At 37.9% G+C, this 19,387-nt stretch overlaps 4 protein-coding genes across 4 annotated transcripts; 3 read left to right on the top strand and 1 right to left on the bottom strand. All coding sequences in view use genetic code 12, as the record gives it.

Moving 5' to 3' along the window:
• Window positions 1-356: 356 nt before the first annotated feature.
• Window positions 357-6,299, top strand: KGF56_003689 (ATP-dependent RNA helicase; the record flags this gene model as incomplete). The annotated part of the gene is made up of 1 exon (XM_049325048.1): window positions 357-6,299. One exon carries the CDS (start codon window positions 357-359, stop codon window positions 6,297-6,299), a length of 5,943 nt encoding a protein of 1,980 aa, XP_049179279.1.
• A 281-nt stretch (window positions 6,300-6,580) lies between these two features.
• Window positions 6,581-7,693, top strand: TRP4 (anthranilate phosphoribosyltransferase; the record flags this gene model as incomplete). The annotated part of the gene is made up of 1 exon (XM_049325047.1): window positions 6,581-7,693. The coding sequence occupies one exon, from the start codon at window positions 6,581-6,583 to the stop codon at window positions 7,691-7,693; it is 1,113 nt and encodes a 370-aa protein (XP_049179278.1).
• A 109-nt stretch (window positions 7,694-7,802) lies between these two features.
• KGF56_003687 (DNA-directed RNA polymerase III core subunit) lies at window positions 7,803-14,618 on the bottom strand (the record flags this gene model as incomplete). Its single annotated transcript, XM_049325046.1, has 2 exons — window positions 7,803-12,152; window positions 13,269-14,618. The coding sequence occupies 2 exons, from the start codon at window positions 14,616-14,618 to the stop codon at window positions 7,803-7,805; spliced, it is 5,700 nt and encodes a 1,899-aa protein (XP_049179277.1).
• Window positions 14,619-14,682: 64 nt separating this feature from the next.
• Window positions 14,683-15,634, top strand: KGF56_003686 (uncharacterized protein; the record flags this gene model as incomplete). Its single annotated transcript, XM_049325045.1, has 2 exons — window positions 14,683-14,957; window positions 15,436-15,634. The coding sequence occupies 2 exons, from the start codon at window positions 14,683-14,685 to the stop codon at window positions 15,632-15,634; spliced, it is 474 nt and encodes a 157-aa protein (XP_049179276.1).
• Window positions 15,635-19,387: the final 3,753 nt, after the last annotated feature.

Here is a 19,387-nt window from a genome sequence, read left to right as displayed (position 1 = left end):
TCTCCACTATCTCGCTTCGCTCAATAGTGTTGTGACAAGCTACAAAGTGTTTCTCCACTATTCGTTCGATAGTGGATGTTGGATAACTTTCCAGTAATAAATACATATATTCTCTCTTCAATAGACTGACTTCTTCTGTAGAGATCTAGAGCACACTAGGGTCAATAGCATAGCTACAAAGTGTTTCTCCACCATCTCGCTTCGCTCGATAGTGTTGCCAACACCACCAGCTCTTGGAGCTAGCGGTTTTGATGTTTTGAAAAATCGCAGGGCATCGGATTTTTAAAAAAAAAAACAAAACTCCGTTGGTTTCACCAATTTGATAAAGAGTATTATCAGATTGGACGAGGCTAGGTATGAACGGAAGTGGTCTGGTAACCCAGGAGGTGCTTGAGGATGAAGCAAAGGAAGGAACTTTTATTTCTGGTGCAAATGAATCAGCTGGAACTAACAGGAGTAGCACCAGCACCAGCACCAGCACCAAATTTGAAGAAGCATACGATTCATTTCTCACCAAGATACGAAGGTATTTGTTAGACTCCTCGCCAGAAGTTATATCTTCAGCAGTAGAGATTCTATTAGACATTTTCGGATCCAATATCAATGTCCAGACAAAGAGGAAAGAAATCAATCAATTGTTGAAAATTCAAATTGGTGATGATGAGTTGAGTCAATTGATTAATTTGGCTAATTTGTATAATGGGTATTTGAAAAGACACAAGACGGGTACAGAAGGAAAGGGAGAAGCGGACGAGGCTATTGTTGTTGATGTTGATGTTGAGATGGAGGAGGAAGAGGAAACCGAAGGCGAGTTTTTGCGTGAGATTGTTGAGTCTGAAGAGGAGGAGGAAGAGGAGGAGGAGGAGGAGGAGGAGGAGGAGGAGGAGGAGGAAATAGAGGATGGAAAAGTTCAACAAGAGGCGACATATTCATGGGATACGTTTTTAGCAAATGTGCCGAGTGATGTGGATACCAAATCAGTATTTGAAATTTTAAAAGACCCGGCTTTAAATGACCGTTTGGTTTCTCAAAGACTAGATGGTTTATTAAACCTGGATATATTGAAGAAAATTGTCAAGAATCGATGGGAAATTGTATTTGGCCAAAAAATAAACACCGAACCCAAGCATTTACTCATAAAGGAGATGATTCAATTGCGATTATACGCTTTGATCAATAAGCTTATATTCAATGATGACCGGGAAAAAGAGCATATTATCAAAAAGCTACAAAAGAAGAGATTTTACGAAGAAAAAGCAGATGATTTGAAAATAACTTTACCCAAGGGCACTTTTCAGGAAAAGTTGCCCAATTATGATATCATTACGGTGCCTCCTAGTACTCTATCAGATCAGGTTGAAGACGAACTATTGCCCACTTCAACACTACCGCCGTGGGCTCGCGAAGCATTCCCTACTAACGAAACAACAACATTTAATCGAATACAATCCAAGATATACCCCATGGCATTTGAAAGTGACGAAAATTTGTTAGTTTGCGCACCTACTGGTGCAGGTAAGACAAATGTGGCCATGCTCACAATGTTGAGAATCATAGATAACCACAGATCCAAGAATGGACATATCAGTAAGGACCAATTTAAAATTGTTTATATTGCACCTTTGAAAGCACTAGTGCAGGAACAAATGCGAGAATTCCAAAGACGACTAACACCGGTTTTTGGGTTGATTGTCAATGAACTAACTGGTGACTCTACGTTATCTCAGCAACAAATCGCTGAAACCAATGTAATTATCACAACCCCGGAAAAATGGGACATTATAACAAGGAAAAATTACGCATATTCTAAATTGATAAAGTTGATGATTATTGATGAGATTCATTTGTTGCATGACCAAAGGGGACCGGTGTTGGAATCTATTGTTGCAAGAATTACCAAGGACGAGGAGAGTGATGTGAGGATTGTTGGATTATCAGCAACATTACCTAATTATCAAGATGTTGCCAAGTTCACCAATGTCAGTAAGGAGGGAGTGTTTTATTTTGACCAATCATATAGGCCATGCCCTTTGGAACAAAAGTTTATTACAATAAAGGAACAAAAAGCAATGAAGAAGAGGATCGCTATAAATGAAGCTTGTTTTGATCAAACTCTTAAATGCTTAAAACAAGATCAACAGTTGATTATTTTTGTTCATCTGAGGAACGAAACTGTTAATACTGCCGAGTATTTAATTGAACGGTTACAAAAAGATCTGGATTTAGAAATTGTTACTGATGAAAGTACAGGGGAAATCCTTTCTCAAGAATCTGAAAAGATTTCAAACGTAAAGCTACAAAAAGTTCTTGTATCTGGGATTGGTGTACACCATGCTGGGTTGAACAAAGTCGATAGAACAACTGTTGAAGATTTGTTTGCTCAAAAACACCTCAAGGTTCTTGTATCTACAGCAACATTAGCTTGGGGAGTAAATTTGCCAGCCCACACAGTAATCATCAAGGGAACCGAAGTATACTCTCCAGAATCGGGATCGTGGATCCAGCTATCGCCACAGGATGTTTTCCAAATGTTGGGAAGAGCAGGTCGTCCTCGGTACGATAAGAATGGTGAAGGTATAATCATCACCACTCAGGATGAAGTACAGTATTATCTTGCTATTTTGAACCAACAGTATCCCATTGAATCTCAGTTATTGACAAAATTGATTGATAATTTGAATGCCGAAATTGTGCTGGGATCGGTGACTTCTTTGGAAGCAGGAATTGATTGGTTGGGTCATACATATTTATATATTCGTATGTTGCAATTACCATCGCTATACTTGGACTATACACCCGTGACTAATAATAACAATAGTGACCCAACGATGTATTTCAAAAGAGCAGAATTCATCAATGCTGCGTTTTGTGTGCTCAAAGAGAACAAATTGATTGAGTATGAAAATGGGCAAGTGAAAGCTACTGAACTTGGCCGTATTGCATCGTATCATTATATCAGTTACCATACAATTAGCCAGTATAACAGATTACTCAAGCCTTGGCATAGAGAAGGTGATGTGATTCGAATTTTCACTCTTTCGGATGAATTTGAGCTTGTGCCAGTTCGTCGAGAGGAAAAACTAGAAATTAATAAATTGATGGAGCAATGCCCCATCCCAATCAAGGAATCTCCAGTTGAACCATCGGCCAAGATCAACATTCTTTTACAAACATATGTTTCAAGATTGAATTTAGACGGGTATGCCTTAATTGCAGATATGATATATATCAAACAATCCGCAGATAGATTGCTACATGCATTGTATGAGTTGGCAGTTTTGAAAAAATGGTCATCTTTGGCAAAATATGTGTTGGAATTGGCAAAAATGGTCAAGAATAGAATGTGGATAAGTGATTCGCCATTGAGACAATTTGGATCACATATACCGAGACTGATTGTGAAATCATCCGAATCCTCTCATTTACCATGGCTGCAATATTTCCATTTGACAAAAGAGGAGCTTGCAGAAGTTTTAAACTTGAGAGGGAGCGATGCTACAACTGCAGTCAATTTTATCAATTCGTTTCCAAAAATCGAAATCATTGACTATACTGTGCAAAGTATTTCGCAAGAATTTATGAGAATCAGAGTTGAGATCAAACCTACCTGGAATTGGATATACGATGTACATGGTAAACAAGAGACATTTGAAGTTATCTTGGAGGATTGTAATGGTTTACGAATTTTGCAATACCAACAGTTATTTGTGAGACAACAGCAACTTGATGAAGCGCATCTTTTGGAATTTTATGTTGAGATACCGAACCCTATAACACCTAATTATCTATTATCATTCATTAATACCAAATGGGTCAATTGTACATGGAAAGCGGCAATTATTACAGACTTGATAAAGACCAAGGATAAATCGTACTTTACTGCAAAAAGTGAATCCAAAGTGGAGGATGCAAGTTGGAAAAAGACGATGATGCTGATGCTGATGCTGGTACCAACACTGTTCAGTACCGAAGTTTTCGATACCATTTGCGATGATGAAGAACCAAGCTGTTTTATTGGTATAAATAAGGGCGACGAAAAGACGTACTGTCCTGATTTGGCAATATTTCATCATTTCAAGAAACTGAATGGCAGGATAATATACATCAATCCAGATACTTCAATTATTGATACAAATTTCAAACGATGGTCCAAATTGGAAAAGGGAGTTGCCAAATTAACTGAGGATTTAAAAACAGATGTTAAGAGCTTCAATAAGAGCAACATCATTTTAGGCACACCTGACCAAGTTTACACTTTGGTCAAGCGTTGGAAAACACTAAAATCAGTAAAATCAGTGGGACTTCTTATACTAGATGACCTCCACATGATTGAATCTAACGCAATGTATGAATTTAATTTAATTAGAATTAGACTATTGCAAGCGCAATATGGCAACGAGCTAAAGCTTCGAATAGTTGGTATTTCGTACCCAATGTTGGATGTCCGTGATATGTGTGCTTGGCTTAGTATTGGTAAACTGAGCATTGTTAATTTCCCTGCTTCAATTCGTGAACACAATATTGAGGACATCAATTTAACTATTGACGATAACGATTTCTTGAAATCTGTTGATGGCTTTATAAAGAAAGGGAAAACTGTGCTCATATTTGTTGATTCTAATACTGAGGCTATCAAGTTGGCCGAATCATTGCATGTTAATGAAAGTAGCAGTGGCATTATGAATGAGCAAAAACATTTTGATAAAATCAAAAGCTCTCTTTTGAAGAACTTTCTTAAAGGTGGAATTGGTTTTTATTTAAATGAGTTTGATAACCTTGATAAGTTGATTGTTGAGAGGCTTTTTAGTCTGCGAGCTGTTTCTCTTTTAATTTCAACATGGGATTCAGATATTCAACAAAAAGCAAATGCAGATGTGGTAATGATTGATGGTACCCAGTTCTATGACGAGTATGAACATAGAAAAGTTGATTACAGTTTAACATCTATATACAACATGGTTGGATGTTGTCAAGACATGGCAAATCAAGGAAAAGTGTTTATTAGGACTTCAGCAGACACCATAAACTACTACTCTACATTTATGAACACCGGGTTGATGGTGGAAAGTCAACTACGCCAAACAATGCATGAATTTTTTATTTCCGGGATTGTTGATGGCTTACTAAGACAACGAGAAGAATTTGTTGATATACTAACCCATTCATTTTTTTATCAGCGGTTATTGAGCAATCCAAGCTATTACCATTGTAAAGATGTAACATCCAATGGTATTTCTGAATATTTGTCCATCATGATTGAGGATGTAATCGATGGTTTGATCAAAAACGAATTTGTAGAAGAACTTGGAGAAGATGAGGATGGCTTAGAGTTGAATCCCTTGAACAAAGCACTTATTGCATCTCATTACAATTTATCTTATGAAACATTGAACTCTTTGAGTTCTTTAACTATAAAGAGTAAATTAAGAGATATCTTGAATGCATTGGCAAATGCTGTGGAATTTGAAAGTATCTCAATACGTAAGGGCGAAGAAAGAATATTGGTGGATATATCGGGAAAGGTGCCAATGAAAGCGGGGGGGTCTCATTATCATGTGACACCTTTTTACAAAACGTTCATACTCATTCAAGCATATGTTTCACGAATCAAATTACCGTTAACGCTTCAGCAGGATCTTCAACGTATTTTGACAATAATGCCGAAATTGTTGAATGCTTGTATTGATACGTTAGCAGGAGATGGCCACCTAAATGCCATGTTGGTTATGGATTTATCTCAAATGATAACTCAATGTACATGGTCATTTGAAAATCATCTTAAGCAGATTCCTCATTTCGACAATGAGGCGATATTAAAACGGTGCAAGGAACATGATGTTACTAGTGTTTATGATTTAATGAGTCTTGAGGATGACGAGCGCGATGCAGTTTTACAAATGGACGATGAAAATGATGAAGAGAAATTGAATGATGTTGCATCCTTTGTGAACCTGTATCCTAATGTTAAACTCACTTATACCTTGACCAATGATCGGGTAGTGGCGAATGAGGCTATAACGATAAGAGTTGTATTGGAAAGAGACGAAGAAATGGAATCGTTACAAGTGGTATCGCCATTACCTTTTCCACAATTTGAAAGTTGGTGGATTTTAGTTGGACAATTTTCAACTAAACAACTATATGCGATAAAAAAGTGTCAAATCAATAAAGTGGAGCAATCTTTTGATATTGAGTTCAGCTTGCCTCTACAGGGAGTGTGTGATTTGACGTGTTGGGCCGTTTGTGGATCATACCTTGACGCCGATAAAGAGGCCAGTTTCCAAATAACCGTTGACTAAACAAAACAAAACCAAAAAAAATATATACATATACATCCATATATCAACCCTCATTACTCTTTTGGAAACAGAGTAATTCCAACCTACTTGCAAAGAAAGGTTACCTTTGGTTAGGGTTGGGTTGAGGAGGGTTGAGGAGGTGAATCGAACCCGAGTCACATGACTATATCACGTGACTCATGACTCACTTGACGAAAGCGGAAAAAAAAAACGGGCCATCGCTGGAAAGGTGAAAAATTATAGCCATTGACTAGACGAAAGGTTGGGTTTCGTTAGTAGAGATGGGCATTGGGAACGCTCAGAGGGATAAGGTGCTTACTCCTTATATTGTGTCGTTGCTAGCGAATCCTCCAGTGTTAAAGCCGGAGGATTTGTCGCAGGTTATCCGGTTAATTTTCCAAGGTTTGGCATCAGAGATCCAAATAGCTTCGTTTTTATCAGTATTGAGAATGAGAGGTTTGGACCAGGAATCTGACTATATTGCAGCAGCTGTTGACGCGGTATTGGAATTTTCTGAGACCATAAAAGGGCATTTAGTTGACGAGCGGGGATATATAGATATTGTTGGTACGGGAGGGGATGGACAGAATACATTTAATGTCTCGACATCTTCAGCTATAGTTGCCGCGGGAATCGGGTTACCCGTTTGTAAGCATGGGGGCAAAGCAAGCACATCCACACTGGGCTCGGGGGATTTGTTGAAATCCTTGGGCGTTGATTTGGCAAAAATTAATGTGGTGACATTACCTGAAATTGTCAAAAAATCAAAGTTTTGTTTTCTATTTGCTCCCTCATTCCACCCTGGCATGGGCATAGTGAGTAATGTTAGAGCTCAGTTAGGTATACCTACGATTTTCAACATTTTGGGTCCATTGATCAACCCGATACCTATTCAATCAAGAATTCTCGGTGTTTACAGTGAAAAATTGGGTGAGAGTTATGCGAAAACAGCATCAATATTGGCCAAGAAAAGCCATATACATAAACGTACAATGGTTGTGTTTGGAGAATGTGTCTTGGACGAAGTTGCCCCGTTTGGGTATACCAAAATTTGGATTGTTGAGAAAAATGGAGATATTATAAGAGATCGTATATCGCCGAAAGATTTCGGTTTACCTGAGCATGGTATAGATACTGTAAAGTCAGGCACACCCGATGAGAATGCAGCCATCTTGAATCATATTTTAAACCAAGATAAAGAGGAGTTTAAGATTATCGAAGGTCGTCCCAATCACCCTCTAGTTGATTATATATTGTTGAATACGGCGGCGCTCGCTTATATTGCCGGACTTGCACAAGATTGGGTTGGCGGAGTAAAACTCGCAAGAGACGCAATAAAATCTGGCGAAGCTCTGAAAGCTTTACAGCATTTGAAAAATGCTATTGCAGAGTAAGAGATAAATAGAAGAAAATAGATTCCATAAAATATTTTTGATAGACTTAGCATGCTTTTGATTAATTAACTAAAGAAAAGGAAGAGCAAAGGACGGACTAATTTCATATCTATGCCACTGAAGAAACTTCACAACATGATTCAAACAAGGTCCTTTTTCTTCTCAATACTTTTTCATCGTAGTTTGACGACTTCACCAATTTAAAAGCACCAGTACCCACACTCATTGTTTGTCCTAATATAATACATTCAGAAACACCTTCAATTTTATCATGTTTCATGAAAAACGCTGCATCGAATAAATGGTCCGTTGTCTTTTCAAATGATGCCAATTGCAATACCGAGTCTCTCATTTTGCTTAAACCGAATCTTGTAATACCCAATACTTCACCTTTATAAGTCATCACATCACCTAACAATTGAATATGACGAGGATCAACGCTCATTCCGTGATTACTCATTGTATAATCAATCTCTTTAATAATTGAACTTCTTGCCGCTTCAATACCAAGAATTTCATTGACTTCAAGGACGTGATTTGTTGTTGTTTTTGTACCAATAATACCCTCAGTGTTCATAACATCTTTCAAACCGTAACCTTCTACAAGAAGTTCCTTTTTCCCATCATCCTTGATGTTAATAACTGCACGGTAGACGTTTGAAAGACCAATGATGCAAATATCAGGAAGTGTTCTTTTCAACAATTGCATTCTGAAAAATAATGCATTTTGATTGTTGTCCTCAGTTGTTGTTTTCAAGGCTGCTGATTTCGGTTCAATTATATCACATTTAACAACAATCATGTTTTTGCCCATCACGGTAACATCTCCTTTGGATATTTTCAATTTGGGAGCATTGCGTATTGATTCGGCAATTCCATCTATATCTAGCTCCAATTGCAACTTTTCAATGGTGTCTAAGTCGATCTTGATGCATAAACAAGCCATACTTTCGGTATAGACATCTTCAATGTAAAACGCGACATCTTTCAACAAGGTTTTTTCTATTCTTCCTTTTGCTACACGAGCAGCAATCTCATCGTCGTCATTGACTAGCACAGCATTGATGATTGGAGTCGAGATTGTTTTTGAGGCATTAATAATTTCTTTAATACGAGGCACACCTAGTGTGACATTCATGGAAGCAACACCAGCAAAATGGAAAGTTTTCAATGTCATTTGAGTACCTGGTTCACCAATAGATTGTGCGCCAATGGCTCCAACAGCAGTTCCTGCTTCAACTTTTGCTCTTGTGTATTTGTAAATACACTGTTTGAGGAATTTCTTTACTGCTTTTTGTGAGATTTTCATCAATTGGTTGATAGCATTGAGTTTGAGCTCATCTTCATCAATGAAAATATCCTCTGGAGACGGTGGAGTGAAAAATGGCTTTAAACCACGTTGTTCTCTTAATCTTGCTAATGTTTCTGCTTTATTCAACATAAAATTTCGTACAGAGTTGTAAAACTCTCTCTCGGCATCTTTTTGATCAACTATTTGACTCTCACTTTCGTTGTTCATACCATTGTTATTTAATTTATCCTCCAAAGGTTTTAAAACTTCCTCAACTACATTCTGAATTTGATAGGGCAACAACGGGTTGTCATTTGCATTATATGTTAGATTATAAGCATGATCCCACTGTCGTACAAAATTCACTGGTTTAGCATCACCTTCCATATCGTAAGGATCCAACCCATCACCACCATATGTGAACTGAACAATACCATTTGATGAGTTTCTCACAGTATTGTCATATTGAGAAGATAAATCTTCTAGTGATTTCATTAATCTTCTAGACATGTAACCGGTTTCGGCTGTTTTCACAGCAGTATCAACTAACCCCTCTCTACCAGAAATGGCATGGAACAAAAATTCAGGCGGAGTTAGGCCACTAAAAAATGAGTTTCTAACAAATCCTTTTGACTGGGGTGTTTTTGAATTCTTGGTGAAATGAGGTAAGGATCGATCTTGGAACCCATCAGGAACACGATGGCCCGAAATGATTTGCTGACCAACAACAGCCACCATTTGGGACACATTCAATGTAGACCCTTTAGAACCACATGTGGCCATAATTAATGGTGCATTTAACGGGTCTAATTCCCTAATACAAACATCACCAACTTCTTCTCTGACTTTGGACAAAAGCCCACCGATTTTTGCTTCCAATGTTTCCTCTTCATTACAACCTGGTTGAGTTTCTAATTTACCTCGATTATATAAGTCAATCAACTCGTCACATTTCAAGTATGCTTGTTCCACCATTAATTCCTTCTTTTGCTTCAAATCATGCGCAGGTGTAACATCATTGATACCAATAGAAAACCCCCTATTTCCTAAATATCTTGCACATAATTTGGCCATTCTTGTCATGGCAGTAGCTGCTTCTTGAGGACCATAATCTCGTAGTATTGTGTAAAACACTGAATGTTTTTTTCCATCACCTAAGGTTGATTTATCCATCAATCCACTCAATATTTGAGACCCTCTAATCACAACGTATCCATCGTTGGGTGACATTTCACTAGGTAAACCCTTTGCAGGTGGATGGAATGTTTTGTTTTTGGCATTTAAGTTAATCACAACTTTGGATTGTTTATTTGGTTTGATTAAAAGAGAGAAAACTTGTTTACCAGTCCATAACATCACTGGTTTCATTATTGATGGTGGTGGAATATCGAAATGAACATCTGCATCAGACATCATAGATAGTAGTTGAACCAATGTGGCACGATCTAAAAACGTATCCTTATGTGATATTAGATACGATCCTGTAATGAAATCTTGAGTAGCAGCAATAATAGGCTCACCCGATTTTGGTGTAAGTAAATTATTTTTAACACCCATTAAATTGATTGCTTCAGCCCTAGCTTCTTCGGTTTGAGGAACGTGCAAGTTCATTTCATCACCATCGAAATCCGCGTTATATGGAGTACATACACATTCATTTAACCTGAATGTTCTCCAAGGTCGAATCTTTGCATAATGGGATAAAATGGACAATCTATGCAACGAAGGTTGTCGATTGAATAGCACTATATCACCATCTTCAATATGACGTTCAACTATATCACCAGGCTGTAAGGTTTTTGATAATTTGTGACGATCACCAAATCGTAAGTTCCTCTTTCCTGCTTCGTTTTGTTTGTGAACATAATTTGCTCCTGGATGGACATCAGGCCCATTCCTAATTAATGCTTGCAATTTCTTCTTATTGTATCTAGTACACTTCTCAGGATAGGTCAATACTTTGGCAACTCTTTCTGGTACAGCAACTTCGTCGATTCTTAAATTTGGATCAGGCGAAATAACTGTTCTTGCCGAAAAATCGACTCTTTTACCGGACAAGTTACCTCTAAAACGACCTTGCTTACCTTTCAACCTTTGACAAAATCCTCTTATTGGTTTTGCAGATTTGCTACCACCACCACCGCCGCCAGCTGCTGATTGCATCAATGCGGGATTTGCCGCATCGGAGTTAATATACATTGCCACAGATAACTGTAAATAATCCCATTGCTCCATTAGGTTATTCACTGATATTCCCTTCATTATACCTGCTTTAATCATAGAGGATGTCCATACGATTTCAGTTAACTTGACGGTTAAGTCATCTTCATTTGACTGATTATCCATTTTGACTGATGGCCTAATACAAACGGGTGGTGCAGGTAGATACCTCCAAATATACATTTCAGGTCTTCCGCCTCTAGAAGGGTCCATTCCGAAAAATTCACAATCTGAAGGAGTAATCTGTTTGAACAAATTGAGCGTTTTCAAGGGGTTGAAGTCTTCAGTCATTCTTTTGGCAAATTTTTCTATATCCGGGTGGTTTCTAATCACTTCTTGTAAATCTTCATCCCACTTTGCCTTTTCTGGAGTATCTTTCTTACCAATCCATCTGAATGTATCATGAACGATTTTCAACGATGCAGGACCAGCACCACTAGCTGCCTTTTTCACCACACCGTTTACATGATTGCACTTTAGGCACCTCCTCTGTTTTTTACACTGATCTAAAATTTTCTTCAATATCTTCATTTTTTTCAAATTATCGATACCTGGTTTTCTCAATTCGCCAAGGAATTGTCGCTTACTCTTCTCGTCTAGTAGCACGGCTGCGCAGTTTTTGCAAATAGATTGAAGAACCGAGATGATGGATTTGAAGTACCCTACATGAAATACGGGTAATGCTAATTTGATATGACCAAAATGGCCCTGACACGATGCCAAATTCCCCTGACATGTACTACACTCTTCGGCATTTGATGAGGTCCCCATCTTGGGATCCAAAGCCCCTGAGCTCTTTGGGGTACGGCCTTTTTCCAAATCATACAAATCCCTCGTTTTTATCTCAACAACCGACTGTGCTACTATATCCTCAGCCGATAATGCTCCAAATTCTAATCCACTGATACATTTCGGTGCAATGCTGGTTACAACTTCCTTGCCCATAATCTATGAAAAAGCACAAAACAACCGTATCAACAGAATCAGTATATATATATATCTCAAAGCAAACCCGCAAATAGGGCACTAAGCTTATACAACGAGGCACTGGACTCGTTAAAGGAATTCTAATCCTCCGAAACCAATGCTTTCTTTCAATGAGCTGAGTCAAAAAAAAAAAAAAAAATTGAAATTTTTTTTTTGGTACAATTTGTAGATCACGTGACTTGATGATTCGATGATTGATTCCAAGGGGGAAGGCGCTTAGGGGGCTAGAGAGGTAAAGGGAAAGGCAATTAGGGGGTAGGAATATATTTCACGAGGTTAGAGGTAAAGGGAAAGGCAATTAGGGGGTAGGAATATATTTCACGAGGTTAGAGGTAAAGGGAAAGGCAATTAGGGGGTAGGAATATATTTCACGAGGTTAGAGGTAAAGGGAAAGGCAATTAGGGGGTAGGAATATATTTCACGAGGTTAGAGGTAAAGGGAAAGGCAATTAGGGGGTAGGAATATATTTCACGAGGTTAGAGGTAAAGGGAAAGGCAATTAGGGGGTAGGAATATATCTCACGAGGTTAGAGGTAAAGGGAAAGGCAATTAGGGGGTAGGAATATATATCACTAGGTCAACCAAAGCGTTCAGCTACAATGTTCAGCTCTAATGTTTATTTGATGAGATGTGTATAAGACCGTTTATGGACACTATCGAGCGAAACGAGATAGTGGAGCACACTAGCTGCCACCGACACTATCGGCACTATCAAGCAGAGTGAGATAGTGGAACAACACTCAGTAGCTCGTTACAACACTATCTCGCTCTGCTCGATAGCGTTGCTCGATAGTAGAACAACACTCAGTAGCTTGGTACAACACTCAGTAGCTTGTTACAACACTATCTCGCTCTGCTCGATAGTGTTGCTCTGCTCGATAGTGTTGCTCTGCTCGATAGTGTTGCTCTGCTCGATAGCGTCGCTCTGCTCGATAGCGTTGCTCGATAGTGGAACAACACTCAGTAGCTTGTTACAACACTATCTCGCTCTGCTCGATAGTGTTGCTCTGCTCGATAGCGTTGCTCGATACTGTCTCATCAACTAAAACCACAGCAACTTTGTATTTTCTTCCCATACAATCCCCCCCAGTTTCAATTTTTCATCCTCTTGATAATCATTCATTAGAATTGCCAGTCTTGATGGATTCTCCAAGTTTATACTGGCCTTCAATTCCAGCTTCAACCATTCCTTCAACTCATTAGAACCATACTCTTGCAATTCAGATTCCCAAATGACAACTTCCGTAGTTGAGCATCCTTCAATTTGCAGCTTTGATAAATAATCAACCATGTATGAGATAATTTTTTTAACCACATCAACCTTGTTTTCATTTTTGAAACAAACGAGTTTCAATACTGTAGCTTTTGTAGTTTTTGGATTTGCTTCATTCCAATCTATTGTCCATATTACAAACCCAAAGATTTCATGGGTTTCCTTGTTAATGAGTTTGATTCCAAAATGTGTTGGCAGCGAATGCTCGAGCTTCGCTTTTATTGAGTCGTACGATTCATTTTGGAAATCAATGCTTTTGCTCCATTGAGGCAAAGGGAACAATTTAAATGTAATGAATTTAGACCGCAAATGAAACCAATCAATGATATCTGAAGTTGGCTTAATACATACTCTAGTTTTCCCATCAAGTTGAGTTTTCTGCCAAAGAGAGTCATCTAGTTTTTGTTGATAAAGATTCATCAAGTGTTCAAAATCATGATACTTGATCAATTCAAAATCTAACCCGTCTGCGTCTTCCTTGACAAGGCTCGTGCTGGTTTTAGCGGGCATCGGGATCTTGATTAAATCAACGGGGAACGATTTAAACCCATTCTTGGCATAATACTCACCAATTTCACTATACAAGAACAAAAAACCTTGTTTCCCAACACCACCACTTACATTATCTTCTCCTTGAGCCCATTTCTTCAATTCATTAACCATGATTCTTGCATACCCGTTACCTCTATGTTCCTGTAGAGTGAATACACCGCCAATGCATCCACTCAACACCTGTTTCTTCTCAACCTTGCCATCAATTTTCTGGTAGATCCATGCTTCTCGAATCAACAACTCAATGGAGCAAAGCGCAGCACCTTTTTGTAAAGGTTTCTTAAACAACATAAACACGAGAAGCTTATTTGGATCTTGTGAAGTCATTTGAGATTTACTCAACACGTGCTCTCTCAAGACATAGTCTTGTGTCAGAAGTGCGCCTTTCCATGATTGACTATTTTGCACCCTGGTGAATTCTATAATTTCCTTATCTGTTAGTTGGACTAGGGCAAATTCTTGGCTTTCTTTAGCTTCGCCTGATATGGCTTCATTGGTGGTGGTAGCAGAGGTAGAAGCAGTTGATGTAGGAGAAGCAGATGTAGGCGAAGCAGATGTAGGCGAAGCGGATGTAGGCGAAGCAGATATAGGCGAAGCGGACATGGTTAGTGGAGACATAATTCTTCTCGTTGCTTCTTGCTAATAGCCAATGACAGATGAGACCTTTATGACAGCAGATGAGACCTTGAGACCTTTATATGGTGATAACCGACGAGACCGTTATATGGTGACAGCAGATGAGACCTTTATGACAGCAGATGAGACCTTTATGACAACAGATGAGACCTTTATGACTGCAGATGAGACCTTTATGACAGCAGATGAGACCTTTATGACAGCAGATGAGACCTTTATGACAGCAGATGAGACCTTTATGACAGCAGATGAGACCTTTATGACAGCAGATGAGACCTTTATGACAGCAGATGAGACCTTTATATGGTGATAGCAGATAAGACCTTTATATGGTGACTTTTTGACAGATAACCGCTTTCAATTTATACGATAAAGAAAGGAGAAGGACTTTTGAAGAAAGAGAAGGACTTTTGAAGAAAGGGAAGGGTTGTTGAAGAAAGGAGAAGGATTGTTGAAGTAAACAATGGATTACAATTTCATTTTGCAATTTGATTTGCACTTTCCTAAAGAAGACAATGGCAGATTTAGTGGGAAGGAAGTAAGCGGCAAGAGAAGAGAGGAGGGAAAAAGGAGTGATAAGGAAGGAAAAGGGAGGAGAAAGAACGAGAAAGGAATGAGAGAGAGGGGAGGAGAGGGGAGGAGAGAGTAAAAGAGAAAAGAGGATACAAGGTTTGATGCCGTATGAAGTTGGAATGATTTTTTACAAGTAATGCATATTGCTACCCAATTTCTTGGTTTCGATTTTTATTGAGGTAGTAGTAACAGGTGTAGATGAGTCAATGAGCCAAGTTGACCCCAAAGTAACTGTAAATGATCCTAGTAGAGTAACAAATGATCCTAGTAGAGTAACAAATGATCCTAGTAGAGTAATAAATGATCCTAGTAGAGTAACAAATGATCCTAGTAGAGTAACAAATGATTCTAGTAGAGTAAGTGTAGATGATCCTAGTAGAGTATGTATAGAGATATATTGCGAGGAGTGATTTCTCTACTTTATTTCAGCTAGTGGAACAAGAGAAAAGAGAGTAGGTAGGGTAGAGGGTAGATGGAAAACAGTAGTGTGGAGTAGAGTAGATGGAAAATAGTAGAATAGAGTAGAGTAGGTAAGGAAGAGAGGCTCCGCTAGAGGTCTGGTAAGCTACTACATACGGGTTTGAATGGCCATTATTAATCTCTAATCAATACATACGGTTATCGCTAGTCAGTGTTGCTCGATAGTGGAGCAACACTCAGTAGCTTATTACACTCTGCTCGATAGTGTCATTAGTCAGTGTTGCTCGATAGTGGAGCAACACTCAGTAGCTTATTACACTCTGCTCGATAGTGTCATTAGTCAGTGTTGCTCGATAGTGGAGCAACACTCAGTAGCTTATTACACTCTGCTCGATAGTGTCATTAGTCAGTGTTGCTCGATAGTGGAGCAACACTCAGCTTATTACAACACTATCCCGCTCTGCTCGATAGTGTCGAAAATACTAGTCTTGATTAGGGACCACGATTTAATTTGTGTTTAATGTAAGATTATAGAGATAAGTAGGAAGTTGCCTTGACTAAGGTATATTGAACTAAACACTTGCAGCCTATAAGAGACTTGCTTAGTCATAGAGATGCAGATTCAAGAGAATTTGTGGAGACAAACTTAAAACGGTAAACTCCGAGCTCATTTCCCTTCAGCCTACATCACTATATAGTTCATTTCCCTTCAGACTAAATCACTATATAGTTCATTTCCCTTCAGCCTACATCACTTTAATTTTTTCATTCAGCCTCAATATTTGTCTACATCACTTTATAGTTTCTTCCCATTGCTTCAAAGTTCTAGTCAATCGGTAATATTAATAAACCAAGGTATAATTCAAAACATAAGGCATTCTTATTGAGAATAAAAAATTAATTTTAAACTCCTTGTCTGTCTGTTTTATTAATTAAAATCTCTCACTCGTAAAAATAGAGACAAATATAGTTTATCAGACAGACATTTTTTGAACGCACTTCCATTGCAGTATCAAAACAATTTAAGAAAAAAATAAAAAAAAAAATAAAAAAAACAACCTAGGAGAATTGATCAATTGTTATGAATGAGTTGTCCAATTTACAACTTCTAACTCCTTATTTCACAATCTTTATTAGAAGAAACTCGGCAATTTAACAAACTTACTCCTTTTCCCTTTTGACGTTGCATCTCTCTGCATGCCTTTTTTGGCATTCTCTTTAGGAAAAAACATCAAGAGAAAGAGGATTGTTTTTTTTACACCGATTGGAGTTTGAAGGTCGTGCTATTATGTTCATCTATGGGGTTAGGTTACATTTTAACTGGGGAAAGATGAAAAAAAAAAAGAAAAAAAGAAAAAAAAAACTCGTAAACATATTTCAAGTTACTAAACAATTCTTCTTCCTCCTATCAATTACTCATTAGTTTATGAGTTCCCCATTTGAAGTTAGCTAACCAATTTCCAGTATGGATAGCCTGCAATTGACTGTAAACTCCAAAAAAAAAAAAAACCGCATAAAAGTTGCACAATAAGGTTGGGTCGGCTAATGCAGGGAATTTGAGTAAAGAAAGAGATGAGGTTCATCGGTGTTTGAGGTTCATCGGTGTTTTCGGCTAATTAATCCTCTGTGTAAAATTAGATTGGCCAGTTCCTCATATCCGGGAGGCAATACCCGAAGGAAAAAAAAAAAAAGATGTTTTGAGTTGGTGCTTTACATAAGATGACACAAATGGTAGCGCTAAGTTGTAGATGTAATAAAAAACAAAAAGAAAAGTACACCCGGGGTATCATCAGGGGTAGAGCAGAAATTGTAATGGACGTGGATGATCAGGGGTGGAGCAGAAATCGTAGTGGACGTGGATGATCAGGGGTGGAGCAGAAATTGTAGTGGACGTAGAGAATGAAATTACCTGAAATTTGAAGTTGCCTGAAGGATAACAACAAAACATCTCAAAATGGTAAAAACCAGAACCTTAAAACAAGTATACAAAACGGGAGTGGGGGATTGCCGCAGAAATTGATTCTGGATCGCGGCAGAAATTGATTCTTGGGTCACGAAAATGGAATTGCCAATGTTGGAATCAGAGTTTAGACTTTGAAAATAGAAGCTAAAGATCTGAGTTGAGATGTGAGCAAGGAGGAGGATTATGTAAAAGATAAATTGTCACAACATCCCGTTTCTTAATAGAGTTCCCTAATGTTTATATTATTATTGCAATTACTGTATATGTTATTATTGCAATTGCTAGTTACAGTACTTGTTATTATATGTGATAGTGTCGATGGCAGCTAGTGTGCTCCACTATCTCGCTCTGCTCGATAGTGTATATTGGATAGTGTATATTGGATTACTCGATAGTGTATATTGGATTGCTAGTTATTGGCTATGACCAGCAGACACCAATGCATTTCCCCATAATAATCTCCAAGATGTCATGACGCATACTAAAGCAAGCCAAGACGAGCTATATGCAACTACGTAAAAAACCGGAACAAAATATATGTGATTACGTAATCAAACCACATACACAGCTACTAAATATATAATAAGTTACATAACTAACCATAAACTTTTCAGACAGACATTATTTCTAGCCAAAGAAAGCTTCGGGAAAACAATACCACTGGCGAAAACTCACATACTTAAAAAAACGGTGTAACATACTTTAGTTGACAGTGACAGTTTTTAACTCTAACTCTAATTTCAGACACTCAGATACTGAAAAAAAAAAAAAATTTATTATTACTTATTTTTAGTGAGTAATTTGGTAGCAAGGTTTTCTTTTTTAGGGTAGCATTGGCATCATTGTCTCAGAAGCAAGAGTGCACTTGAGTAGCCGAGCGATATTGGCGCCGGTAGTGAGAATTATTTAGTTAGTTAGTGGTTCGCGCAGGTTTATGTTGATAATATATACCAAAGCACAAGTTCAAGAGCAATAAATTGATCAATAATTTTTTCATTTTTTCAATTTTTCAACTTTTTCAACTTTTTCCCATTTTTACCGTTATAATCTTTCTCTTAAAAGCCTTTATAACTTTCCTAATATCGCCATAACCAAAAGAGAGATACACTTGCAATTCACTCATTTATCCAATTCCTAAGCTTTTCTCTTAAATGATACAAGCCTGGAAACGAGCTATAAGTTATACTACCCCACAGCTATAGTATCTCATGTTACATTGGAATCCTGGTCATTTTTAAGCGAAAAGGCAATAAACAGAAATTTGAGGTACGTATTGAGAGCAACTTTAATGAACACAGTTCCATAAAAAAAAAGGGGGGAGTCGAGGGAATGGGAGAATGTGAAACAAAGAAAGAACTGACTTTTCAAGATTGTCTGTGTTTTTGGTTAAAACCTGCTTTGGAGGTCCTGCTCAATAGAAGAGCTTTCCTTCTGAAGCTTTACAAGTCCTTTTGCGATGAGCTTGGAAAAAAAAAATTAAACGCTGAAAATTGGCACATTGAAAATTGAAAAATCTAGTTTTGCAGAAACTGAGCAAATACTTGAGCAATTCTAGATTAAACTGGATCTGGCTAATTTTGAACCAGCAAAACTAGTTTGCAAGCTATTAATACCTGCTCGGATAACTCCCTCTCAAGCTCCTCCCCTGTTCACCTTTTATGCCTAAACTTTTTACATTTACTAACATTCTTTTTTTTTTTTCGCAGCTATCTTCTTTAATAAGGCATCACCAGAGTTTGATTCTATATACATATTCATATTGACATATTCATTACAAAAA

Source organism: Candida oxycetoniae (assembly GCF_023343755.2).
Source record: "Candida oxycetoniae strain CBS 10844 chromosome Unknown scaffold32, whole genome shotgun sequence".
In the NCBI taxonomy this organism is placed as follows: Eukaryota; Fungi; Ascomycota; class Pichiomycetes; order Serinales; family Debaryomycetaceae; genus Lodderomyces; species Lodderomyces oxycetoniae.
This window is presented reverse-complemented; position numbering and strand designations above follow the sequence as displayed.